Source organism: Balaenoptera borealis (genome assembly GCF_965194805.1).
Source record: "Balaenoptera borealis genome assembly, chromosome: 12".
Classification (NCBI taxonomy): Eukaryota; Metazoa; Chordata; class Mammalia; order Artiodactyla; family Balaenopteridae; genus Balaenoptera; species Balaenoptera borealis.
The window spans coordinates 8,144,941-8,171,849 of NC_138869.1; the positions used below are offsets into that span (position 1 = coordinate 8,144,941).

General features: G+C 37.6%; 2 protein-coding genes across 17 annotated transcripts in view; one reads left to right on the top strand and one right to left on the bottom strand.

Annotated features, from left to right (window-relative positions):
- The window catches only part of MRPS25 (mitochondrial ribosomal protein S25), a 455,776-nt gene that overhangs the window by 384,067 nt on the left and 44,800 nt on the right, over positions 1–26,909 (bottom strand). The window lies entirely within an intron of this gene.
- The window catches only part of NR2C2 (nuclear receptor subfamily 2 group C member 2), an 88,437-nt gene that overhangs the window by 33,940 nt on the left and 27,588 nt on the right, over positions 1–26,909 (top strand). For 7 of the 12 annotated variants that reach the window (XM_082345717.1, XM_082345721.1, XM_082345722.1 and 4 more), the window contains exon 1: positions 13,784–16,462. In XM_082345717.1, coding sequence (XP_082201843.1) covers positions 16,283–16,462 — 180 coding nt within the window. In that variant the 5' untranslated portion in view covers positions 13,784–16,282. Of the gene's footprint in view, positions 1–256; positions 16,463–26,909 lie in introns of those variants that run through there. The other 5 variants (XM_082345718.1, XM_082345728.1, XM_082345719.1 and 2 more) reach the window with 4 other exon arrangements.

Here is a 26,909-nt window from a genome sequence, read left to right on the forward strand (position 1 = left end):
ATTACAAATAATGCTGATGTGAACATTTCTACACAAGATTTTTGTAGACATATGTTTGTCTTTCTCTTGAGTATGTAACTAGGAGTGGAATTGTTGGTTTATATGGCAACTCTGTTTAACCTTTGAGAATTGACCACACTGTTTTCCAAAGATGCTGTACCATTCTGTATTCCCTCCAGCAGTGTATTAGAGTTCCAGTTTTTCCACATCCTTGCCAACACTTGTTATAGTCTCATCTTGTTTTTTTTTTTTTTTTTAGTCTCATCTTTTTGATTGTAGCCATCCTAGTGGGTGTGAAGTGGTATCTCATTGTGGGCTTAAATTGAATTTCCTTAATAACTAATGATGTTGAGCATCTCCTATGCTACTGGTCATTTGTATATCTTCTTGGGAGAAATTTCTATTCAATTCCTTTGCCTCTTCGGTTTTTTTAAAATATTAACTTATAATAGTTCTGTATAGTCTATATGTGCATGTCCATGTATCAGATACTTGATTTGCAAAATTTTTCTCCCATTTTTTAGGGTGTCTTTCCACTTTCTAAATGATGTCCTTTGAAACACAAAACTTTTTAATTTTGATGATGGCCACTTCATCTAATTTTTCTTTTGTTACTTATGCTTTGATATCATATCTAGTAAACCATCACCTAATCCAAGTTCACAAAGAGTTATACCTATATTTTCTTCTAAGAGTTTTATAGTTTTAGTTCTTACATTTAAATCTTTGATCCATTTTAAGTTAATTTTTTCCCATTTTTTAATTGTAATAAAATACATATAAAATTTACCATTTTAACTTTTTAAGTATACAGGTCAGTGGTATTAAATACACTCATAATGTTGTGCAACTTTAACCACTATCCATCTCCATAACTCTTTTTTTTTAATTAATAGTAATCTTTTATTTATTTATTTATTTTTATATTTATTTTTGGCTGTGTTGGGTCTTCATTTCTGTGCGAGGGCTTTCTCTAGCTGCGGCAAGCGGGGGCCACTCTTCATCGCAGTGCGCGGGCCTCTTCACTGTCGCGGCCTCTCTTGTTGCGGAGCACAGGCTCCAGACGCGCAGGCTCAGTAGTTGTGGCTCACGGGCCTAGTTGCTCCGTAGCGTGTAGGATCTTCCCAGACCAGGGCTCGAACCTGTGTCCCCTGCATTAGCAGGCAGCTTCCCAACCACTGCGCCACCAGGGAAGCCCAGATCTCCATAGCTTTTCATCTTGTAAAACTGAAACTCTATACCCGTTAAACACTAATTCCCATTGCCCGCTTTTCCTGGTACCTAGGAATCACCACTCTACTTTCTATCTCTATGAATTTGACTACTTTCAATACTTCATAAAAGTGAAATCATACAATAGTCGTCTTTTTGTGACTGGCTTATTTCACTTAGCATAATGTCCTCAAAGTTCATCTGTGTTGTAGCATGTGCCAGAATTTCCTCATTTTAAAAAGCTGAATAATATTCCATTGAATGCATATACCACATTTTGCTTATCCATTAATCTGTACATGGACACTTGGGTTGCTTCCACCCCTTGAGTATTATGAACAATGCCGCTGTAAATGTGTGTACAAATCTCTCTTTGAGGCACTGCTTTCAACTCTTTTGTGTATATCCCCAGAAGTGGAATTGCTGGATCATATGGTAATTCTAGTTTAATTTTTTAAGGAACCACAATCCTGTTTTTCATAGCATCTGTGCCATTTTATATTCCCACCAGCAGTGCACAAGGGTTCCAATTTCTCTGCATCCTCACCAACACTTGTTATTTTCTGGGGTGTGTTTTTTTGGTTTTGTTTTTTGCTTTTGTTTGTTTTTTGATAGTAGCCATCCTAATGGGTATGAGATGGTATCTCGTAGTTTTGATTTTTATTTCCCCAATGATTAGTGATGTTGAACAGGCTTTCATGCGCTTATTGGCCATTTGTGTATTTTCTTTGGAGAAATGTCTATTCAAATCTTCTGCCCATTTTTTAGTCAGGTTGAGTTTTTTTTTAATGTTGTTGAGTTTTAGAAGTTCTTTATATAACCCGGAAATTAATGCCTTATCAGATACATGATTTGCAGATGTTTTCTCTCATTCTGTAGGTTGCCTTTTTACTCCGTTGATATTGTCTTTCGATGCGCAAATTTTAAGTTTTTATGAAGTTCAAGTTGTGTGTTTTTTTTCTTTTGTTGCCTGTGCCTTTTGTGTCATATTCATGAAATAATTGCCAAATCCAGTGTGTGATACTTTTCTCCTATGTTTTCTGAGAGTTTTATAGTTTCAGGTCTTAGACTTAGGTCTTTGATCCATTTTGAGTTAATTTTTGTGTATGGTGTGAGGTAAGAGTCCAGCTTCATTCTTTTGCATGTGAATATCCAGTTTTCCTAGTACTGTTTGTTGAAAAGAACGTCTTTTCCCCATTGAATGGTCTTGGCTCCCTTGTCAAAAAATCATAACCTTATATGCAATGATTTATTTCTGGAATCTTTTTTCCTTTGGTCTGTATGTGTGTCTTTATGCCAGTACGACAGTTTTGTCACTATAGCTTTGTAGCACGTCTTGAAATCAGGAAGTGTGAGTCCTCCAGCTTTGTTCTTTATCAAGGTAGTTTTGTCTATTTGGGATCCCTTGAGATTCCATACAAAGTTCAGGATGGATTTTTCTATTTCCGCAAAAAAAAAAAAAAAAAATCATTGAAATTTTGATAGGAATTGCATTGAACCTATAAATCACTTTGGGAAATATTGACATCCTAGCAATATTAAGTCTTCCAATCCCATGAACATGAAAAAGTTTTCCATTTATTCTTTAATTCCTCTTAGCAATGTTTTGTAGTTTTTAAGGTACAAATCTTTTACCTTTTACTTCTTTTCCAATTTGGATGCCTTTTCTTTCTTCTGCTTGCCTAATTCCTCTGGCTAGAACTTCTAGTACAATGTTGAGTAGAGGTGGTGAAAGCAGGCATCCTTGCTTTTGTTCCTTATCTTAGAGGAAAAGCTTTCCGTCTTTCACTACTGACTATGATGTTTACTGTGGGTTTTTCATACATGGCTTTTATTATGTTGAGATAGTCTCCTATCCTAATTCCTTGAGTGTTTTATCATGAAAGGGTGATAAATTTTGTCAAATGCCTTTTCTCCTTCTATTGAGATGATATTGTGGGGTTTTTTCCTTCATTCTGTTAATGCAGTGTATTACAGTGGTAGATTTTTATGTGTTGATTCATCCTTGCATTTCAGGAATAAGTCCCACTTGGTCATGGAGTATAGTCTTTTTAATATGCTGCTGATACAAGTTTGCTAGTATTTTGCTGAGGATTCTTGTATCAGAGTTCATGAGGGATATTGGTCTGTAGTTTTCTTGTAGTGTGTTTGCCTGGCTTTGGTATCAGGGTAATGCTGGCCTCAAATGAGTTTGGAAGTGTTCCTTACTCTTCAGTATTTTGGCATACTTTGAGAATGCTTCTTTAAATGTTTAGAAGAAATGACCAGTGAAGCCTTCGGGTCCAGGGGTTTTCTTTATGGGAAGATTTTTTTTAAATTATTGATTCAGTCTCCTTAGTAGTTATAGGTCTCTTCATGTTTTCTATTTCTTCATGATTTACTCATGGTATGTTTTGTTTCTAGGAGTTTGTTCATTTTGTCTAGATTATCCAACTTGTTGGCATACAATTAATCATTCTTATAATGTTTTATATTTCTGTAGAATTGTTAATAATGTCCTCACTTTGATTTCTGATTTCAGTAATTTGGGTCTTCTCTTTTTTTTCCTTAGTCTATCTAGCTAAAGATTTGTCAATTTTGTTGATCTTTTCAAAGAATCAATTTTTAGTTTCATTGATTTTCTGTTTTCCATATTTCTTTTTTCTCTTCTATAATCTTTATTATATCCTTTCTCCTGCCAGCTTTGGATTCAGTTTGTTCTTTTTTTATTCTAGTTGTAAAAGTTAGGTTGCTCATTTGAGATCTTTTTTTTTTTTTTAATATAAGTACTTATAGCTCATAAATTTCCCACTTAACACCACTTTTGCAATGTCCCCTAAGTTTTGGTACGTTGTGTTTTCGTTTCCATTCATCTCTAAGTTTTTTATAATTACCCTCGTGATTTCCTCTTTGATCCATTGGCTGTTTAAGAATGTGTTGTTTAATTTCCACAGATTTGCGATTTTTGCAGTTTCCTTCTGTTGGTGATTTCTAACTTCATCCTGTTATGGTCGGAGAAGACACTTTGTATGATATCTGTCTTTTAAAAGTTGTTGAGATTTAATTTGTGGCTGAACTTATGGCCTGTCCTGGAGAGTGTTCCATGTGTACTTGAGAAAAATGTGTCTTTGTTGTTTCTGAGTAGAGTGCTCTGTATAGTGTGTTCAATCTATAGAGTTAGTTTTTATTGTGTTAAGTCTTCTATTTCCTCATATATCTTCTATCTAGTGGTTCTGTCCATTACTGAGATTGGGCTGTTGAAGTCTCCAATTATTATTGCAGAACTGTCCATGTCTTCCTTAAGTTCTATCAGTTTGGGCTTCACATATTTTTCTGGTTATTAGGTGTGTAAATGTTTGTGATTGTTGTATCTTCTTGCTGTGTTGATCCTCTTATTAGTATCCTTCTTTGTGTCTTACAACCTTTTAAAATTTAAAGTCTATTTTGTTTGATTTTAGTACAGCTACCTCTGCTGTCTTCTGGTTTCTATTCGCATGGACTTTTTCCTTTCATTTTCAGTCTATTTGTATCTTTGGTTCTAAAGTGAGTCTCTTATAGGCAGCATACAGTTGGAACAGAGTTTCTCTATAATATTCTGCCGTTATCTCTTTATTAGAGAGTTTAATCCATTTGCATTTAAATATTTACTGATGAGGAGGGACTTCTGTCATTTTGCTCTTCATTTTATATATGCCTTACAGCTTTTTCTATCCTTCATTTCCTGCATTCCTGTCTTCTTTTATGTTTAGTTGATTTTTTTGGTATTGAAATGTTTAAATCATTTCTCATTTTTTTGGTATATATTCTATAGCTATTTTCTTCATGGTTACCATGGGGATTACATATAACATCCTAAAGTTACAGATTCACTCTAGTTTGAATTTATACCAACTTAACTTCAATCACATAGAAAAACATTCTTGCTTTACAACTCTGTCCCCACCCCTTTCAGTTGTTGTTGTCACAGATTACATCTTTATACATTGTGTGCCCAAAAACATAAGCTAATAATTCTTTTAAATACATTAGTCTCCTATGTAGAAAACAAGAGTTAAAGTCACAACAATACTAGCTCTTACTTACACTGATAATTGAGGGTTTTTTTTTTTCTTTAAATGTATTTGTAGAAAATAAAAAGTATAGTTGTAAACCATCACTACAATAATACTAGCTTTTATAATTGCCCATGTATTTACCTGTATTGAAATCTTTATTTCTCCAATGTCCTAGTGTTTTTTCCTTTCACCTTGCAGGACTCCCTTGAGCATTTCTAGCAGGGCGAGGCTAGTGGTCACAAATTCCCTTACCTTTTGTTTATCTGGGAATGTCTTGGTTTCTCCCTCAGTTTTAAAAATATTTATTTATTTATCTATTTATTTTAATTGAGGTATAGTTGATTTACAATGTTGTGTTTCTGGCATACAGCAGAGTGATTCAGTTTTTTATATATATATTCTTTTTCATATTCTTTTCCATTATGGTTTATTACAGCATATTGAATATAGTTCCCTGTGCTATACAAAAGGACCTTGTTGTTTATCTATTTTATATATGTAAATATATGTGGTATATATATGTGTGTGTATAGTTTGCGATAAAAGAAATTTTCACATACTGAGATAACAGGGAAGTCATTCTGGCTTATGCATGAGTTAACTCGAATTTTATGCTAACTAAAATAGCCTGTTTGTGGCCTATCAAACATACATTGTACATCTGCTTTAATTATTAAAGAAAAGGGCACACTGACCAGAAGTAAAGAATGTCCATGTTAAAAATACAGATTCCTCTCTTCCTGAGGCGCCAATGCTGGGCCTTCTTTGATGATAAAACTCCCTTCCCAGGTGCCAAGGCCATGCTGACTTACTGATCTCTGATCTTTGTGGGGTTTTTTGTTTTTAAACCTTGAAGAAATGTAATGTTCTTTGTTCTGACAAGATATAAAACTGCTGGAAACCATGCTTCTCCAGAGGAGCTTCTCAGAGTAATCTGGGAAGCTGGCTTCTGGGCTTGTCCTTAGTTTGGCTCAAATAAAACTCTTCTTACTATAGATTCTTTATTGATTATTTTCATTGACACTTGTATCTGCTAATCCCAAACTCCTAATTTATCCCCTTCCCCTTTGGTCACCATAAGTCTGTCTTCTATGTCTGTGAGTCTGCTTCTGTTTTGTAAATAAGTTCATTTGTATCATTTTTTTAAAGATTCCACATATAAGTGATATCATATGCTATTTCTCTTTCTCTTTCTCACTTACTTCACTTAGTATGATAATCTCTAGGTCCATCCATGTTGCTGCAAATGGCATTATTTCATTCTTTTTTATGGCTGAGTTGTATTCCACTATATATATATACTGCATCTTCTTTATCCATTCATCTGTCGATGTACATTTAGGTTGCTTCCATGTCTTGGCTATTGTAAATAGTGTTGATGTGAACATTGGGGTGATGTTTCTTTTCGAATTAGAATTTTCACCAGATACATGCCTAGCAGTGTGGTTGCTGGATCATATGGCAACTCTTTATTTTAGTTTTTTAACAAACCTCCATGCTGTTTTCCACAGTAGCTGCACCAATTTACATTCCCACCAACAGTGTAGGAGGGTTCTCTTTTCTCCACACCCTCTCCAGCATTTATTATTTGTAGACCTTTTTTTAAAATTTTATTTATTTTTATTTTTGGTTGCGTTGGGTCTTTGTTGCTGCCCAGGGACTTTCTCTAGTTGCGGCGAGCGGGGGCTACTCTTCATTGCGGTGCGCAGGCTTCTCATTGCAGTGGCTTCTCTTGTGGAGCACGGGCTCTAGGCACGTGGGCTCAGCAGTTGTGGCTTGCAGACTCTAGAGCACAGGCTCAGTAGTTGTGGCGCACAGGCTTAGTTGCTCCGAGGCATGTGGGATCTTCCCGGACCAGGCCTCGAACCCCTGTCCCCTGCATTGGCAGGCAGATTCTTAACCAGTGTGCCACCAGGGAAGCCCTATTTATAGACTTTTTAATGATGACCATTCTGACTAGTGTGAGGTGATACCTCATTATAGTTTTGATTTGCATTTCTCTAATAATTAGCGATGTTGAGCATCTTTTCATGTGCCTATTGGCCAACTGTATGGTCTTCTTTGGAGAAATATCTGTTTAGGTCTTCTGCCCATTTTTTGATTGGGTTGTTTGCCTTTTACTGTTATTGAGTTGTATGAGCTGTTTGTATATTTTGGAAATTAAGCCCTTGTCAGTCACATCATTTGCAAGTATTTTCTCCCAGTCCACAGGTTGTCTTTTTGTTTTGTTTATGGTATACTTTGCTGTGCAAAAGCTTATAAGTTTTATTTTTGTTTTTATTTCTGTTGTCTTGGGAGACTGACCTAAGAAAACATTGCTACGATTTATGTCAGAGAATGTTTTGCCTATGTTCTTTTCTAGGAGTTTTATGGTGTCATGTCTTATATATGTCTTTAAGCCATTTTGAGTTTATTTTTGTGTAGGGTGTGAGGGAGTGTTCTAACTTTGTTGAGTTACATGCGGCTGCCCAGCTTTCCCAACACCACTTGGTGAAGAGTCTTTTCTTCATTGTGTATTCTTGCCTCCTTTGTCGAAGATTAATTGGCCGTAGGTGTGTGGGTTTATTTCTGGTTGATCCATATGTCTGTATTTGTGCCAGTATCATGAGATTTTGATTACTGTAGCTTTGTAGTATTGGCTGAAATCTGGGAGGGTTATGCTTCCAGCTTTATTCTTTTTTCCTCAGGATTGCTTTGGCAGTTCTGGGTCTTTTATGGTTCCATAAAAATTATAGGAGTATTTGTTCTAGTTCTGTGAAAAATGTCATGGGTAATTTGATAAGGATTGCATTAAATCTGTAGATTGCTTTGGGTAGTGTGGCCATTTTAACAATATTAATTCTTCCAATCCGAGAACATGGGATATCTTTCCATTTCTTTGTATTATCTTCGAATTCCTTTATCAGTGTTTTATAGTTCTCAGCATGTAAGTCTTTCACCTCCTTGGTCAGGTTTATTCCTAAGTATTTTACTTTTTAATGCGATTTTTAAAGGTTTTTGTTTTTTTTTTTTTACTTTCCCTTTCTAATATTTCATTGCTAGTGTAAAGAAATGCAACTGATTTATGTATGTTAACCTTGTATCCTGCTACCTTGCTGAATCCACTTATCACTTCTAGTAGTTTTTTTTTTTTTTTCTTCTAGTAGTTTTTATGTGGAGTCTTGAGGGTCTTCTGTATCTTAGTATCATGTCATCTGCATATAATGACCATTTTACCTCTTCCTTCCAATTTGGATACCTTTTATTTCTTTTTCTTGTCTGATTGTTGTGGCTAGGACTTCCAAAACTTGTTGAATAGAGGTGGTAAGAGTGAGCATCCTTGCCTTGTTCCAGATTTTAGCAGGAAGGCTTTCAGCTTTTCACCATTGAGTATTATGTCGGCTGTGGGTTTGTCATAAGTAGCTTTTATTATGTTGAGGTATGTTCCCTCTATACCTACGTTGGCAAGAGTTTTTATTATGAATGGATGTTGAATTTTTCAAATGCTTTTTCTGCATCTATTGAGATGATCGTGTGGTTTTGTCTTTTCTTTTGTTGATGTGGTGTATCACATTGATTCATTTGTGTATGTTGAACCATTCTTGTGACCCTGGGATGAATCCAACTTGGTTGTGGTGTATGATCTTTTTTTATGTACTGTTGGATTCAGTTGCTAATATTTTGTTGAGAATTTTTGCATCTGTATTCATCAAAGATATTGGCCTGTAATTTTCTTTTTTGGTGGTGTCTTTGTCTGGTTTTGACATCAGGGTGAGGTGGCTTTCTAGAACGACTTTGGGAGTGCTCCCTCCTCTTCACTCTTTTGGAAGAGTTTGAGAAGGATTGGTGTTAGTTCTTTTAATGTTTTGTAGAATTCTCCAGTGAAGCCATCTGGTCTTGGACTTTTGTTTGCAGAGAGTTTTTTAAATTACGGATTCTATTTCATGTCTAGTAATCAGTCTGTTCAAATTATTTCTTCTCGATTCAGTTTTGGTGGGCTGTATGTTTCTAGAAACTTGTCCATTTCTTCTAGGTTGTCCAATTTGTTGACATATAATTGTATTTCTTTATGGTTTTTTTGTATTTCTGTGGTATCAGTTGTTACTTGTCCTCTTTCATTTATTTTGTTTATTGGGTCCTCTCTCTTTTCTTTATGGTGAGCCTGGCTAGAGTTTTGTAGATTTTGTTTACCCTTTCAAAAACCCAGCTCTTGGTTTGATTGTTCTTTTTCTGTTGTTTTTTTAAATCTCTATTTATTTCCTCTCTGGTCTTTATTATTTTGTTCCTTCTGCTGACTTAAGGTTTTGTTTGTTCTCCTTTTTCTAATTCTTTTAGATGGCAGGTTAGGATGCTTATTTGAGATTTTTCTTGTTTTTTGAGGAAAGCCTGTATTGCTTTGAACTTCCCTCTAAAGAGTTTTTGCTGCATCCCATAGATTTTGTATGGTTGTATTTTCATTGTCATTTATTTCAAGGTATGTTCTGATTTCATCGTTGACCTATTGATTTTTTAGTAGCATGTTGTTTAGTCTCCATGTAATCGTTTTTTTTTCTCATTTCTCTTTCTGTGGTTGATTTCTAGTTTCATGCTGCCATTGTGGTCAGAAAAGATGCTTGAAATGATTTCTGTCCTCTTAAATTTGTTGAGACTTGTTTTGTGTCCTAGTATGTGGTCTATCCTAGAGAAAGTTCCATGTGCACTTGAAAAGAATATGTATTCTGGGTTTTTTTGATGTAATGTCCTGAAAGTATCAATTAAGTCTAACTGTTCTATTGTGTCATTTAGGATCTCTGTTGCCTTATTGATTTTCTGTCTGGACGATCTGTCCATTGATGTCAGTGAGGTGTTAAATTTTCCTACTATTACTGTGTTCTCATCAGTGTCTCCATTTATATCTGTTAGTATTTGTTTTATGTATATAGGTGCTCCTATATTGGGTGCCTATGTTAATGAGTGTAATAGCCTCTTCTTGTATTGATCCTTTTATCATTATGTAGTGTCCTTCTTTGTCTTTCTTTATGGATTTTGTTTTAAAGTCTGTTTTGTCTCGTATGAGTATTGCTGCCCCTGCTTTCTTCTCATTTCCGTTTGCACGAAATATCTTTTTCCATCCCTTCACTTTCCATCTATGTGTGTTCTTCACTCTAAAGGGTTCCTTGTAGGCAGCATACTGTAGGCTCTTATTTTATTATCCGGTCTACCACTCTATGTCATTTGATGGGGGCATATAATCCATTGACATTTAAGGTAATTATTCTTTTTTTAAATGATTATTTATTTATGGCTGTGTTGGGTCTTAATTTCTGTGCGAGGGCTTTCTCCAGTTTCGGCAAGCGGGGGCCACTCTTCATCGCGGTGCGCGAGCCTCTCACTATCGCGGCCTCTCTTGTTGCGGAGCACAGGCTCCAGACGCACAGGCTCAGTAATTGTGGCTCATGGGCTTAGCTGCTCCATGGCACGTGGGATCTTCCCAGACCAGGGCTTGAACCCATGTCCCCTGCATTGGCAGGCAGATTCTCAACCACTGTGCCACGAGGGAAGCCCTGGTAATTATTAATAGATATATATTTATTGCCATTGTAAATGTTTTCCAGTTGATTTTATATTTTTTCTTTGTTCCTTTTTTTTGTTTTTCCTTTTGTGGTTTGATGGTTTTCTTTTATATTATGCTTGTGTTTTCTTCTTTTTGGTTTTTGTGAATAATGTTTTTGATTTGTGGTTTACCTGTTTTTCAGGTATGCTAACCTGTTACTGTATCTACTTGCTTTAGACTGGTTGTCATATAGACTCCAAATACATTCTTAAAAAAAAAAAAAATCTACAATTTCTTACTCCGTTCCCCACACTTTATGATTTTTATGTCCTCTTTTATATCTTCATGTTTATGCTTTTGCTGTTCATTGTAGTTATCACTTTCACCGAAAAAAATTTTTTTTTAATTTTTTAATCTGCATACTGGCTTATTTAAGTGATCTATTTTCCAATTAAGTTTTTTTAAAAGTAAGTTATTTATTTATTATTTATTTATTTTTGGCTGTGTTGGGTCTTCATTGCTGTAGATGGGCTTTCTCTAGTTGCAGCAAGTGGGGGGTACTCTTTGTTGCGGTGCGTGGGCTTATTGCAGTGGCTTCTCTCGTTAAGGAGCATGGGCTCTAGGCACGTGGGCTTTGGTAGTTGCGGCATGCGGGCTTTGGTAGTTGCGGCATGCGGACTCCAGAGCGCAGGCTCAGTAGTGTTGGCACACGGGCTTAGTTGCTCTGTGGCATATGGAGTCTTCCTGGACCAGGCTCGAACCCCTGTTCCCTGCATTGGCAAGCGGATTCTTAACCACTGCGCCACCAGGGAAGGCCCCAATTGTGGTTTTTTTTTCTTTCCTATAGATTCTTGCTGCTGCTGCTTTTTTTTTTTTTTTTTTTTTTGCTTTTTTCTTATTTAGAGAAGATTTTTTAATATTTCTTTTAGGTTAAAAGTTTAGTATTGCCATATTCTTTTAGTTTTTGCTTGTCTGAGAAATTCTTTGACTCTCCTTCTATTCTAATGATAATCTTGCTGTGTAGAGTATCCTAGGTTGCAGGTTTTTCCCTTTTAGGACTTAGAATTTATCTTGCCACTCCCTTCTGGCCTGTAGCATTTCTGTAGAGAAATCAGCAGATAGCCTTATGGGGGTTCCCTTATAAAATTAACTCTGTTTTTCTCTTGCTGCCTTTAGAATCCTCTCTTTATCTTTAACTTTTGCCATTTTAATTATAAACTCCCTCACTTTTTTTTTTTTAATAGATTGAGAAACTGATTGGAAATTGAATGCAAACTAAGACCACTTGACTGTTACTGAAATGAATAGCCCAGTTTGCTTTTTTTTTTTTTTTTTAAGAAATTCACGTTCTTTTATTTATTTATTTATTTATTTATGACTGTGTTGAGTCTTCGTTTCTGTGCGAGGGCTTTCTGTAGTTGCGGCAAGTGGGGACCACTCTTCATCGCGGTGCGCGGGCCTCTCACCATCGCGGCCTCTCTTGTTGCGGAGCACAGGCTCCAGACGTGCAGGCTCAGTAATTGTGGCTCACGGGCCCAGTTGCTCCATGGCATGTGGGATCTTCCCAGACCAGGGCTCGAACCCGTGTCCCCTGCATTGGCAGGCAGATTCTCAACCACTGCGCCACCAGGGAAGCCCAACTCCCTCACTTTTGAAGGACAGTTTCGCCAGGCATAGTATTTTGGGTTGACAGGTTTCTTTTCTTTGAGCACTTTGACTGTATTGGCCAACTGCCTTCTGGCCTCCAAAGTTTCTCATGAGAAATCTAATTGCAGGTCCTTCGTATGTGATAATTTGCTTCTCTCTTACTGTTTTCAAGATGTTCTCTTCTTGTCTTTTGAAAGTTTGATTATAATGTCTTGATTTCGGTCTCTTTGAGTTCCTATTACTTGGAGTTTGGTGAGCTTGGATGTTTATGTTCATGTCTTTGATCAAATTTGGGAAGTTTTCAGACATTATTTCTTCAAATATTCTTTGCTCACTCCCCTTTTTGTCCTCCAGGCTCCCACAATGCTATGTTGGTCTACTTTTTGGTATCCTGTAGGCCTCATAGGCACTGGTCAGTTTTCTTCAATCTTTTTTCTTTCTGTTCCTCAGACTCACTAATTTCTATCAAGGTAACTGATTCATCTGCTTGTTCAAATCTTCCTTTGAATCCTTTCAGTGAATTTTTCATTTCAGTTATTGTAGTTTTCAGCTCCAAAAAATTTTTTTTGGTTTCTTTCTAGGTTTTCTATCTGTTTATTGGTATTTCCATTTTGTTCATACATCGTCTTCTGAGTTTTCCAGAAGTCTTCCTTTAGTTCAGTCTTTGTCTAATACATTTGACATGAGATCTTTTTCAGGGATAACTTATGTTGATTTTTTTTTTCCTTTGAATGGATCATAATTTTTTGTTTCTTTGTATGCCGTGTGGTTTTGTTGTTGTTGTTGAAACAACATTTGAATCTGGACATTTAAATCTAATAATGTGGTAACTCTGGAAGTCAGATTCTCTCCTTTTCCAAATATTTACTGTTTTTTGTTACTTTGTTGTTTTTGTTGTAAGCTGTTTCTCTTCCAAGGAGCATCCTGACATGTAAACTTAAGGTCTTTTCTAGGGTCTTTTCTAAACCTGTGCCTTTCTCTGAGCATGTGTATTTACTTTCTAACTGTCCCTGTATATGCAGTTAGTTTTGAATGTCCTTGTCTTTAATGTCTGGTTCCCAATAGAGGATAAAGAGAAAAATGGGGAGGCGGGGGAAGCAATCCAGTCTTTTAAGTCCCCTGGAAATCACTTCAGCAGAAACGGAGGGGCTTGCAACAGGAGGAGGAAGTACAAAGACCATGGGTACCCCTTCTTTGTCTGCACCTCTGGGATCAGAGGAAGCAATCAGTGATTGGAGCACAGATCCCCAGTATTTGGAGGACAAGGGCCCTTTTTGCCCGCCCTGGCTCCCACAGGCTGTGTGCAAGCTGCTTCTGGAACATGTGCACAGCTGCCTGTTATAGGGTAGAGGTGGGGAATGGGTAGCTGCTGCTACTGTGCTAGGAACTGGAGTTGACCAAAATTAACTGCAGTTTATGGTCCAAGGCTTCCCCTGGAAATTGCAAGCCTCCAGTAGACTCCTGAGTTTCAAAATAGTTACATCAGACAGATTCCACCAGTGCAGTTGTGGTCTAGGTAGGGAAAGAGATTCCTGGTGTTTCCTACTCCACCATCTTCCCAGAATTCTCTCTCTTGAGTTAATTGTTTTCCATATAGTAGGAGGGAGGGGTCCAGTTTCATTCTTCTATGTTGTGTCCAGTTGTTCCATCACCATTTGTTGAAAATACTGTTCTTTCCCAATTGAATTGCCATGCCACTTTTGTCAAAAGTCATCTGACCACATATGGGAGGGTTTATTTCTGGGGTCTTTGTTCTGTTTTGTTGGTCATTGTGTCTGTTTTTATGCCATTGCCAACAGTTTTGATTACTGTAGCTTTATAATAAGTTTTGAAGCCAGGAAGTGTGAGTCCTCCAACTTTGTTCTTTTTCAGGATTGTTTGGCTATTCTGGGTCCCTTGCATTTCCATGAATTTTAGGATGAGCTTGTCAATTTATGCAATGTAGGCAGCTAGAATTTTGATAGCAACTATATTAAATCTGTTGATCAATTTGTGTAGTATTGTCATCTTAACAACAATATTAAATCTTCTGATCCATGAACACAGATGTCATCTAGGTCTTCTTTAATTTCTTTCAACAATGTTTTGTAGTTTTCAGTATACAAATACTACACTTTTGTTAAATTTATTCCTAAGTATTTTCTTGTGTTTGATGCTATGGTCAGTGGGATTGTTTCTTTAATTTTATTTTCTGATTGCTCTTTGCTAACTTATAGAAAGATAACTTATTTTTATATGTTGATCTTGTATTCTGCAACCTTGAAACTCATTTACTAGTGCTAATAGTTTTTCTGTGGTTTCTTTCGGATTTTCTGTGTACAAGATCATATCATCTGCAAGTAGAGATAGTTTTCCTTCTTTCCAAATCTGGCTGCTTTTGTTTATTTTTCTTTCCTAATTGCCCTGTCTAGAACTTCCAGTACAGTATCAAGTAGACATGGTGAAAGCAGACATCTTTGTCTTGTTCCTGATCTTAGGAGAAAGCTTTCAGTCTTCTATCACTAAGTATTATGTTAGCTGTATTTTATAGATACTCATTATCAGATTGATAGAATATCAGTACTCTATTCTTTTTTTTTAAATTTATTTATTTTATTTTTGGTTGCATTGGGTCTTTGCTGCTGCATGCAGGCTTTCTCTAGTTGCGGTGAGCGGGGGCTACCCTTCGTTGCCATGCACAGGCTTCTCATTTCAGTGCCTTCTCTTGTTGCAGAGCACGGGCTCTAGGCATGCGGGCTTCAGTAGCTGTGGTGCACAGGCTTCAGTAGTTGTGGCGCACGGGCTTAGTTGCTCTGCAGCATGTGGGATCTTCCCAGACCAGGGCTCAAACCCGTGTCCCCTGCATTGGCAGGTGGATTCTTAACCACTGTGCCACCAGGTAAGCCCAGTACTTCTGTTCTTATTTTGTTGAGTGTTTTTATCATGAAAGAGTGTTGAATTTTGTCAAATGCTTCCTCTGTACGTTGAGATGATCATTTGGCTTTTGTCCTCTGTTTTTGGGTGTGTTACATTGTTTGATTCATATGCTGAGCCAACCTTGCATTCCTGGGATAAATCCCACTTAGTCATAATGTATGATTCTTTATATGCTTCTGGATTCATTTTGCTAGGGTTTTGTTGCAGATTGTTGCATCTATATTCATAAGGAATATTGATCTGTAGTTTTCTTGTGGTGTCTGTCTGGTTTTGGTATCAGGTAATACCAACCTCATAGAATGACTTGGGAAGTGTTGCTTCCTCCTCCTCCTCTTCTTCTCCTTCTTTTTCCTTTTTTTGTTTTTTGTTTTTTTGTTTTTTTGAAGTTTGAAAAGCATTGGTTCATGATATACTTTTATTCAAGGAAAAATAATATCTGCTCACTTCAGGTGCCCAAGTGACCATTCAGAACCTTGAAACTTGACTTTAGTGGGTATTGACCTTGTGTTATTGATGAGCTTTTTCCGATTTTATCACAGTGAGGATGGGAGGTTGCCAGACTCTTTCACAAGTATTAATCCCAGTAGTTTCGAGTGTAATTCTGGTTGTTTGCCATCTTCAACAGTATTGTGAGAGCCTGTCTTCTGGAAACTGTCATCTTAAAGGAGTGCTTTATAGCTGGCTTTAGAGACAGTGAAAAAAATTCAAAGATGATCTCTAAGAAGTTATTTTGGTAGCTTTTTATTTTATTGATGCTGTGCAGAGCAGACCTGAAAATACCTTTCATTTTTTCTTGCATTTTCAACATTAGAAACAGCTTTTTTTTTTTTTTTTTTTTTTTTTTTAGAAACAGCTATTTTAGCTGTTTCTCAGGATCATTCTGTGGAAATATCTCATTGATTCCTTTGTCATCGAAAACTATACAATTTTATCACTCAAAGCCACAGTGAAAGCAAGAGGCATGGTCCTCAAACCACCACTGGGCATCTTTCTGAGCCCCCTTGTGATCCAGCCCGCTTCTCACCCACAGGTACCACGTACACAGACTTCTCGGCCGGAATCTCCAGGGATGACCAGCCCCTCCCCGCGCATCCAGATAATCTCCACTGATTCTGCGGTAGCCTCACCTCAGCGCATTCAGGTACCTGCACCAGTCCCACTTGGTTCCAGCCACCTGCCTGAGGGCAGACCTACCTTCCCTGAATCGTTTCCGAAAACAAACCTGCCTAAGGGTTTCACTAAGGAGCTGTGCTTCTTAGGCATCAAGTATATAGTACACAATCTCATTTATTTTTTAAAAGATAAAAGAAGAAAGATTTTACATTTACTAAGCTGACTTACTTTTAATCTAAAAGTCTGAACTGTCACTTCAAACTATTGGAATGAAGTACCATTTATTACTTATGTGCTTCAAAATTGAGAGGTAGTGTGTCTTAGTAGTTAAGAGTATGGACCTCCACTTGAAGTCAAATCCAATGCCCCATTTTATAGCTTTTCTAATGTCTCACTTTTTTCATTTAGAAAATGTACATAATAGTAGTACTTACCTCATAAGGTTATTAGAAAGAATCAGTGAATATTGCTTGTAAAATGCTTGAAACGGTGCTTGGCACATAATAACATTTGGTATGTACTAATTATCTATAATAACTATTATTGCCAGTATTGTTGTTATTGTTAACTAATTGATGATATTCACTTACGGGAAGTTTAGTCTTCCCAGGGCTCTGAACCTGCCTCTTTCCCACTGAACAAAGAGAAGGTACATGTATCGAAATCATGATCAACAAGCAAAAAGAAGGGAAAATTATCGATGACACACATACATTAAAGAATCATAGTTATCTCAAAAGGCTGAATCAAAAGGCCAAACCAAAGCACATGAACAGAAATGAACGGCAGAAAAAATGCTAGTTGTGTAACGTAAGTTTGAGAGAATAGCAGGTGGACAGGTATTTGAGAGAATAAGTAAAGGATTGCTTTCATTTACAGTTTCTTTATTTTAAAAACCAGTATAAGTGAGTAGTATGCTGTAATAACTAGATGACTTCCATAGTGTTCACCCATTCTTAAAAGTGATTTTATGGATTACTATAAACTAAGCATAGAAGAGTTCTAGTAAGTAAAGTGAAATGAGTTGCTAAAAATTATATTTCCATCATGTCTGTATTACATATTATTTTATCATAAATACCAAAGTTCATATACTTATTTTCTTAACTTCACACCAAGTAGGAAGCACATATCTGAGTGTCTAGAAATTCAGAAGGAATTGGTCCAACATTAATGAGATTTTACTATTCCTCAGAATTAGAAACTTGATACAGCTAAGTTATTTTTTTCTCTTTTGCTTTGTTCTTATTTGCTGATTGTGACTTGAAAATGAGTCCTTTATAGTTTTATGTAGCAGGTGTTAGGATCCTGCCTACATAACTCTCCCAACTCTAACTAACTAGGAACTAACTTTGTACATTTAACCATGGATGTTATATTATGGTTTCACAACCACCTGAGGGCAGATGAGAACATAGAAAGTTCTTCTAGAAAACTCCGTTGGTAGGTAGTTTGTGTTTTAAGAGAGGGTATACAGCCCCCTGTATTGGTATAAGAAGGATCTTTCTGTTTTCCTGAGGGGTATTCAGGCATCCCATTCTGTACAGTGGGGCTGTTCCCATGCCCTGGTGCTTGGCCCATGGTTCCACCACTGTCCTGGCTAGAATGCAGTAAGATTCTTGAGCAGCAGTCTTGTAGAATAGATCTTTGGTGTTGAGCTTTCAGTTTCTCTAGGGAAGATAACCCATTAGCATGAGTTTTATGTAAAGTTAGTATAGTTGAAAATCTTTTCATTGTGCGCTGTCAATAAAATTAGCCATACCTCGGGACTTCCCTGGCGGTCCAATGGTTAAGACTCCATGCTTCCACTGCAGCGGACACGAGTTCGATCCTTGGTTGGGGAACTAAGATCCTGCATGCTGTGCTGTGGGGCAAAAAAAAAAAAAAGGGACCTACCTCGGTGCAACAGAGCTGACTGTTTTTCAAGGTTTGGTTTTTTAAAGGAAGGTTATTGGTCATAGGTTGGTTTCTGGGTTCTTGATGTTGGTGCTGATGGCTTTGATGAAGTTTTCATTTCTAGCCCTGACTTCAGTGATGGATCTCTGATCCCCTGAGGTGTGGGGAAAGAATACATTTTCTGATATTTTAATGAATAACAGTGCTCTGAACCCAAATAGTGGCTTGTGTGATAAGGTTGGGAGGGAAAGATTATTCAATAAGGGTGGCAAGCTATGCAACGTTTAGGAGCTTTGGCTCTGAATGGAACAGATTTTAGGGTCAAATCTTGTTTCCACTCAGCACTGTGACCCTGGGAAACGTTTCTATAACATCTATAATTGTAAAGTGACAGCAGTAATAGTACCTGTTTTATAGGATTGTAAAAGGATTAAGAGATACTGCCTATAAAGTTGTAGGAAGTAGACGTCAATAAATGTTAGCATCTGTGTTATAATTTTTTAATGTTTTATTTTCATATAAGTTCAAACTTAAGGAAAATAATACATATAAATCCTGTGTCCCCTTTACACGGATTCGCCACTTGTTTGCTGTAACATTCTGAATGTATGTATAATGTGTTTTTTCTGAATCATTTGAGAATAAAGTGGAGACATCATGCCTCTTTGCCCTGGATACTTCAGCATGTATTTTCTCTTACATAATTACAATACAGTTATCAAAATCAGTAAATTTAATATTGAAACATGCCATTATCTATTCCATAGTCCATATTCTAAAATTTCATCAGTTTTCCCAATTAAGTCCTTTATAACTATTTTTTCCCATTCCAGGATTTATTTTTATTGTTTTTAATAATGATAGCAAAAATGAAGGTGTCAGTCAACACAAGCCCTACATATCTAGTTGTGCAGACCAACAGAGGGCTGATCTGATGATGGACTTGTGTTCATCAGTATCATGTCATCCTAATGGCTGCAAAAGGGCTTTGGGGCCAAGTGCGAAGGGTGGTGGTCATCAGAGCAGGGGAGGTAGCCTTGTGACTGGGGTTGAGAGCTGTTGTTTTTTGGGGTACAGAGGTCTAGGGCAGAAACTGTGGGAGGAAGGAGATGGAGATAAGAAAAGCTGTAGGAGAACACCTGCGTGTCTGAAAATAAGGCTTAATCGGAGCCATGCCATCACAAAATCTAGCTTCTCAGTAAATTTCATGGGTTTTCATCATATGTAGTCTTTTTAGGCCAGTGGTTTTCAAACTGTGTTCTTTACTGTTTCCCAGATTACACAAACATTACGTTCAAATTTCATTTTTTAGTCCAGCTTTCAAAGCAATTAAAGTAGGTTAAAAGAAAAATACACTTGAACATGTCATATACCAAATTTGACATGCTGGAGGTCGCTGGTGCACTCACTTGTAATCCATGTTCATTCTCTTTGGGGCAGATCTTGGCTTAAACCTTCTTTTGCCATCTCCGTGGATTTTAAGGTTTTCCAGAGCTATTCCTCCACACTCCCCATTTCACATTTATGTTTTCAGGAGAGCCTAATTATACTCATTGTTTGAAGGAAATGTTTAAATTTGAGCTTATAAAATACATTTATATAATACAGTGCTTTTTTATCTACTTTATTTTTTGAGGTTTCACATGTTACTAGAAAAGACTTCTGCTGTTTATATGTTTTTTAAAAGTTTGAAATCCTTATTACATTCCCCAGGGGACTGCATCTTGGGCTCTTGTAGCATCCTCCTTCCCTAGGTCTCTCTTCCACCAGCTCTTTATTCCTGCACATCCTTCTTGAGCAGCCAGTACCTGTTCTCTGTCCTTTCTCCATGCGCAACCATCTAAATATTTCCTTTCTTGCTCTGATATTCTAGTGGCCCCTCTCAGGAACTCATAGGAGTTGTTTGTTTTTATGTGCTGACTGGGTAGTAGTTGTACACTGTAACAAAGTCACACCATACAGAGTAAAAGACGAGTCTCCCTCCCTCCCTCTTCTTGGAGTCACCCATGTCTTTCCCAAGAAAAGCCACTGTTACCATATTGCATATTCATTCTTTCAGAGATGGGCTCTGCATCTACACCGGCAAGCCTACATATACACAATACAGCATATTTTTACAGTCCTGTCGACCTTCTGCCCACACTGCTCTGCACTTTACTCTCTTTTGGAGGTATTTCCCTGTGGTACAAATAGAGCTGCCTCTCTCTCTTTTTTTTTTTTTTTTTTTTAATATATCATCTCATTTAATGCTCACGACAGCCCTAAGAAGTAGGTGCCATTATTACTATCCTCATTTTTTTTTTTTAACTTTTGTCTTTTACTGGGTCTCTTTTTTTTTTTTTTTTTAAATCAGTCATCAATTTTATACACATCACTTTATACATGTCAATCCCAATCACCCAATTCAGCACACCGCCATCCCCACCCCACCGCAGTTTTCCCCCCTTGGTGTCCATATGTTTGTTCTCTACATCTGTGTCTCAACTTCTGCCCTGCAAACCGGCTCATCTGTACCATTTTTCTAGGTTCCACATACATGCGTTAATATACGATATTTGTTTTTCTCTTTCTGACTTACTTCACTCTGATTGACAGTCTCTAGATCCATCCACGTCTCAACAAATGACTCAATTTCGTTCCTTTTTATGGCTGAGTAATATTCCATCGTATATATGTACCACAACTTCTTTATCCATTCGTCTGTTGATGGGCATTTAGGTTGCTTCCATGACCTGGCTATTGTAAATAGTGCTGCAATGAACATTTGGGTGCATGTGTCTTTTTGAATTACAGTTTTCTCTGGGTATATGCCCAGTAGTGGGATTGCTGGGTCATATGGTAATTCTATTTTTAGTTTTTTAAGGAAGCTCCATATTGTTCTCCATAGTGGCTGTATCAATTTACATTCCCACCAACAGTGCAAGAGAGTTCCCTTTTCTCCACACCCTCTCCAGCATTTGTTGTTTGTAGATTTTCTGATGATGCCCATTCTAACTGGTGTGAGGTGATAGATACCTCACTGTAGTTGTGATTTGCATTTCTCTAATAATTAGTGATGTTGAGCATCTTTTCATGTGCTTCGTGGCCGTCTGTATGTCTTCTTTGGAGAAATGTCTATTTAGGTCTTCTGCCCATTTTTGGATTGGGGTGTTTGTTTCTTTAATATTGAGCTGAATGAGCTGTTTATATATTTTGGAGATTAATCCTTTGTCCATTGATTCGTTTGCAAATATTTTCTCCCATTCTGAGGGTTGTCTTTTCGTCTTGTTTATGGTTTCCTTTGCTGTGCAAAAGCTTTGAAGTTTCATTAGGTCCCATTTGTTTATTTTTGTTTTTATTTCCATTACTGTAGGAGGTGGATTAAAAAAGATCTTGCTGTGATTTATGTCAAAGAGTGTTCTTCCTATGTTTTCCTCTAAGAGTTTTATAGTGTCCAGTCTTACATTTAGGTCTCGAATCCATTTTGAGTTTATTTTTGTGTATGGTGTTAGGGAGTATTCTAATTTCATTCTTTTACATGTAGCTGTCCAGTTTTCCCAGCACCACTTATTGAAGAGACTGTCTTTTCTCCATTGTATATCTTTGCCTCCTTTGTCATAGATTAGTTGACCATAGGTGCGTGGGTTTATCTCTGGGCTTTCTATCTTGTTCCATTGATCTATGTTTCTGTTTTTGTGCCAGTACCATATTGTCTTGATTACTGTAGCTTTGTAGTATAGTCTGAAGTCAGGGAGTCTGATTCCTCCAGCTCCGTATTTTTCCCTCAAGACTGCTTTGGCTATTCGGGGTCTTCTGTGTCTCCGTACAAATTTTAAGATGATTTGTTGTAGTTGCGTAAAAAAAATGTCATTGGTAATTTGATAGGGATTGCATTGAATCTGTAGATTGCTTTGGGTAGTATACTCATTTTCACAATGTTGATTCTTCCAATCCAAGAACATGGTATATCTCTCCATCTGTTGGTATCATCTTTAATTTCTTTCATCAGTGTCTTATAGTTTTCTGCATACAGGTCTTTTGTCTCCCTAGGTAGGTTTATTCTTAGGTATTTTATTCTTTTTGTTGCAATGGTAAATGGGAGTGTTTCCATAATTTCTCTTTCAGATTTTTCATCATTAGTGTATAGGAATGCAAGAGATTTCTGTGCATTAATTTTGTATCCTGCAACTTTACCAAATTCATTAATTAGCTCTAGCAGTTTTCTGGTGGCAGTTTTAGGATTCTCTATGTATAGTATCATGTCATCTGCAAACAGTGACAGTTTTACTTCTTCTTTTCCAATTTGTATTCCTTTTATTTCTTTTTCTTCTCTGAATGCCGTGGCTAGGACTTCCAGAACTATGTTGAATAATAGTGGTGAGAGTGGACATCCTTGTCTCGTTCCTGATCTTAGAGGAAATGCTTTCAGTTTTTCACCATTGAGAATGATGTTTGCTGTGGGTTTGTCATATATGGCCTTTATTATGTTGAGGTAGGTTCCCTCTATGCCCACTTTCTGGAGAGTTTTTATCATAAATGGGTGTTGAATTTTGTCAGAAGCTTTTTCTGCATCTATTGAGATGATCATATGGTTTTTATTCTTCAATTTGTTAATATGGTGTATCACATTGATTGATTTGCGTATATTGAAGAATCCTTGCATCCCTGGGATAAATCCCACTTGATCGTGGTGTATGATCCTTTTAATGTGTTGTTGGATTCTGTTTGCTAGTATTTTGTTGAGGATTTTTGCATCTATATTCATCAGTGATATTGGTCTGTAATTTTCTTTTTTTGTAGTATCTTTGTCTGGTTTTGGTATCAGGGTGATGGTGGCCTCATAGAATGAGTTTGGGAGTGTTCCTTCCTCTGCAATTTTTTGGAAGAGTTTGAGAAGGATAGGTGTTAGCTCTTCTCTAAATGTTTGATAGAATTCACCTGTGAAGCCATCTGGTCCTGGACTTTTGTTTGTTGGAAGACTTTTAATCACAGTTTCAATTTCATTACTTGTGATTGGTCTGTTCATATTTTCTGTTTCTTCCTGGTTCAGTCTTGGAAGGTTATACCTTTCTAAGAATTTGTCCATTTCTTCCAGGTTGTCCATTTTATTGGCATAGAGTTGCTTGTAGTAGTCTCTTAGGATGCTTTGTATTTCTGCGATGTCTGTTGTAACTTCTCCTTTTTCATTTCTGATTTTGTTGATTTGAGTCGTCTCCCTCTTTTTCTTGATGAGTCTGGCTAATGGCTTATCAATTTTGTTTATCTTCTCAAAGAACCAGCTTTTAGTTTTATTGATCTTTGCTATTGTTTTCTTTGTTTCTATTTCATTTATTTTTACTCTGATCTTTATGATTTCTTTCCTTATGCTAACTTTGGGTTTTGTTTGTTCTTCTTTCTCTAGTTTCTTTAGGTGTAAGGTTAGATTGTTTACTTGAGATTTTTCTTGTTTCTTTAGGTAGGCTTGTATAGCTATAAACTTCCCTCTTAGAACTGCTTTTGCTGCATCCCATAGGTTTTGGGTCGTCGTGTTTTCATTGTCATTTGTCTCTAGGTATTTTTTGATTTCCTATTTGATTTCTTCAGTGATCTCTTGGTTATTTAGTAATGTATTGTTTAGCCTCCATGTGTTTGTGTTTTTTACGTTTTTTTCCCTGTAATTCATTTCTAATCTCATAACGTTGTGGTCAGAAAAGATGCTTGATATGATTTCAGTTTTCTTAAATTTACTGAGGCTTGATTTGTGACCCAAGATGTGATCTATCCTGGAGAATGTTCTGTGCGCACTTGAGAAGAACGTGTAATCTGCTGTTTTTGGATGGAATGTCCTATAAATATCAATTACATCTATCTGGTCTATTGTGTCATTTAAAGCTTCTGTTTCCTTATTTATTTTCATTTTGGATGATCTGTCCATTGGTGTAAGTGAGGTGTTAAAGTCCCCCACTATTATTGTGTTACTGTCAATTTCCTCTTTTATAGCTGTTAGCCGTTGCCTTATGTATTGAGGTGCTCCTATGTTGGGTGCATATATATTTATAATTGTTATATCTTCTTCTTGGATTGATCCCTTGATCATTATGTAGTGTACTTCCTTGTCTCTTGTAACATTCTTTATTTTAAAGTCTATTTTACCTGATATGAGTATTGCTACTCCAGCTTTCTTTTGATTTCCATTTGCATGAAATATCTTTTTCCATCCCTTCACTTTCGGTCTGTATGTGTCCCTAGGTCTAAAGTGGGTCTCTTGTAGACAGCATATATATGGGTCTTGTTTTTGTATCCATTCAGCAAGCCTGTGTCTTTTAGTTGGAGCATTTAATCCATTCACGTTTAAGGTAATTATTGATATGTATGTTCCTATGACCATTTTCTTAATTGTTTTGGGTTTGTTTATGTAGGTCCTTTTCTTCTCTTGTGTTTCCCACTTAGAGAAGTTCCTTTAGCATTTGTTGTAGAGCTGGTTTGGTGGTGCTGAATTCTCTTAGCTTTTGCTTGTCTGTAAAGCTTTTGATTTCTCCATCAAATCTAAATGAGATCCTTGCCGGGTAGAGTAATCTTGGTTGTAGGCTCTTCCCTTTCATCACTTTAAGTATATCATGCCACTCCCTTCTGGCTTGTAGAGTTTCTGCTGAGAAATCAGCTGTTAACCTTATGGGAGTTCCCTTGTATGTTATTTGTCGTTTTTCCCTTGCTGCTTTCAATAATTTTTCTTTGTCTTTAATTTTTGCCACTTTGATTACTATGTGTCTCGACGTTTTTCTCCTTGGGTTTATCCTGTATGGGACTCTCTGTGCTTCCTGGACTTGGGTGGCTATCTCCTTTCCCATGTTAGGGAAGTTTTAGACTCTAATCTCTTCAAATATTTCCTCTGGTCCTTTCTCTCTTCTCCTTCTGGGACCCCTATAATGCGAATGTTGTTGTGTTTAGTGTTGTCCCAGAGGTCTCTTAGGCTGTCTTCATTTCTTTTCATTCTTTTTTCTTCATTCTGTTCTGCAGCAGTGAATTCCACCATTCTGTCTTCCAGGTCACTTATCCGTTCTTCTGCCTCAGTTATTCTGCTATTGATTCCTTCTAGTGTAGTTTTCATTTCAGTTATTGTATTGGTCATCTCTGTTTGTTCTTTAATTCTTCTTCTAGGTCTTTGTTAATCATTTCTTGCATCTTCTCAATCTTTGCCTCCATTCTTATTCCGAGGTCGTGGATCATCTTCACTATCATTATTCTGAATTCTTTTTCTGGAAGGTTGCCTATCTCCACTTCATTTAGTTGTTTTTTGGGGGTTTTTTCTTGTTCCTTCATCTGGTATATAGCCCTCTGCCTTTTCATCTTGTCTATCTTTCTGTAACTGTGGTTTTTGGTCCACAGGCTGCAGGATTGTAGTTTTTCTTGCTTCTGCTGTCTGCCCTCTGGTGGTTGAGGCTATCTAAGAGGCTTGATGGGAGGCTCTGGTGGTGGGTAGAGCTGACTGTTGCTGTGGCGGACAGAGCTCCGTAAAACTTTAATCCACTTGACTGTTGATGGGTGGGGCTGGGTTTCCTCCCTGTTGGTTGTTTTGCCTGAGGCAACCCAACACTGGAGCCTACCTGGGCTCTTTGGTGGGGCTAATGGCAGACTCTGGGAGGGCTCACGCCAAGGAGTACTTCCCAGAACCTCCGCTGCCAGTGTCCTTGTCCCCACGGTGAAACAGAGCCAGCCCCCGCCTCTGCAGGAGACCCTCCAACACTAGCAGGTAGGTCTGGTTCAGTCTCCCCCGGGGTTACTGCTCCTTCCCCCGGGTCCCGATGCGCACACTATTCCGTGTGCGCCCTCCAAGAGTGGGGTCTCTGTTACCCCCAGTCCTGTCGAAGTCCTGCAATCAATTCCCACTAGGCTTCAAAGTCTGATTCTCTATGAATTCCTCCTCCCGTTGCCGGACCCCTAGGTTGGGAAGCCTGACGTGGGGCTCAGAACCTTCACTCCAGTGGGTAGACTTCTGTGGTATAAGTGTTCACCAGTCTGTGAGTCACCCACCCAGCAGTTACGGGATTTGATTTTACTCTGATTGCGCCCCTCCTACCGTCTCACTGTGGCTTTTCCTCTGTCCTTGGACGTGGGGTATCCTCCTTGGTGAAGTCCAGTGTCTTCCTGTTGATGATTGTCCAGCAGCCAGTTGTGATTCTGGTGTTCTCGCAAGAGGGAGTGAGAGCACATCCTTCTACTCTGCCATCTTGGTTAATCTCCGCCTCTTTCTGTTGAGTGGCGGTTTGATATCCCATTTTTTGTATGCTGCAATAAATAACCTTTTACCTGCTTAATTTAGGACATGTGAGAGTATTTCTGTAGGATCAATTCCTCAAAGTAGGATTGCTGGAAGAGTGTGTCATGTGTAGTTTGTTTTTTTTTTAAGAAGGAATGTTATCTTTTATTTATTTAGTTAGTTTTGGCTGCGTTGGGTCTTCGTTGCTGCATGGGCCCCCTCTAGCCACAGTGAGCAGGGGCACTCCTCACCGCAGTGTGCGGGCCTCTCATCGCTGTGGCCTCTTGTTGCGGAGCATGGGCTCTAGGCGCGCCAGCTCAGTAGTTGTGGCTCACGGGCTCTAGCGCGCAGGCTCAGTAGTTGT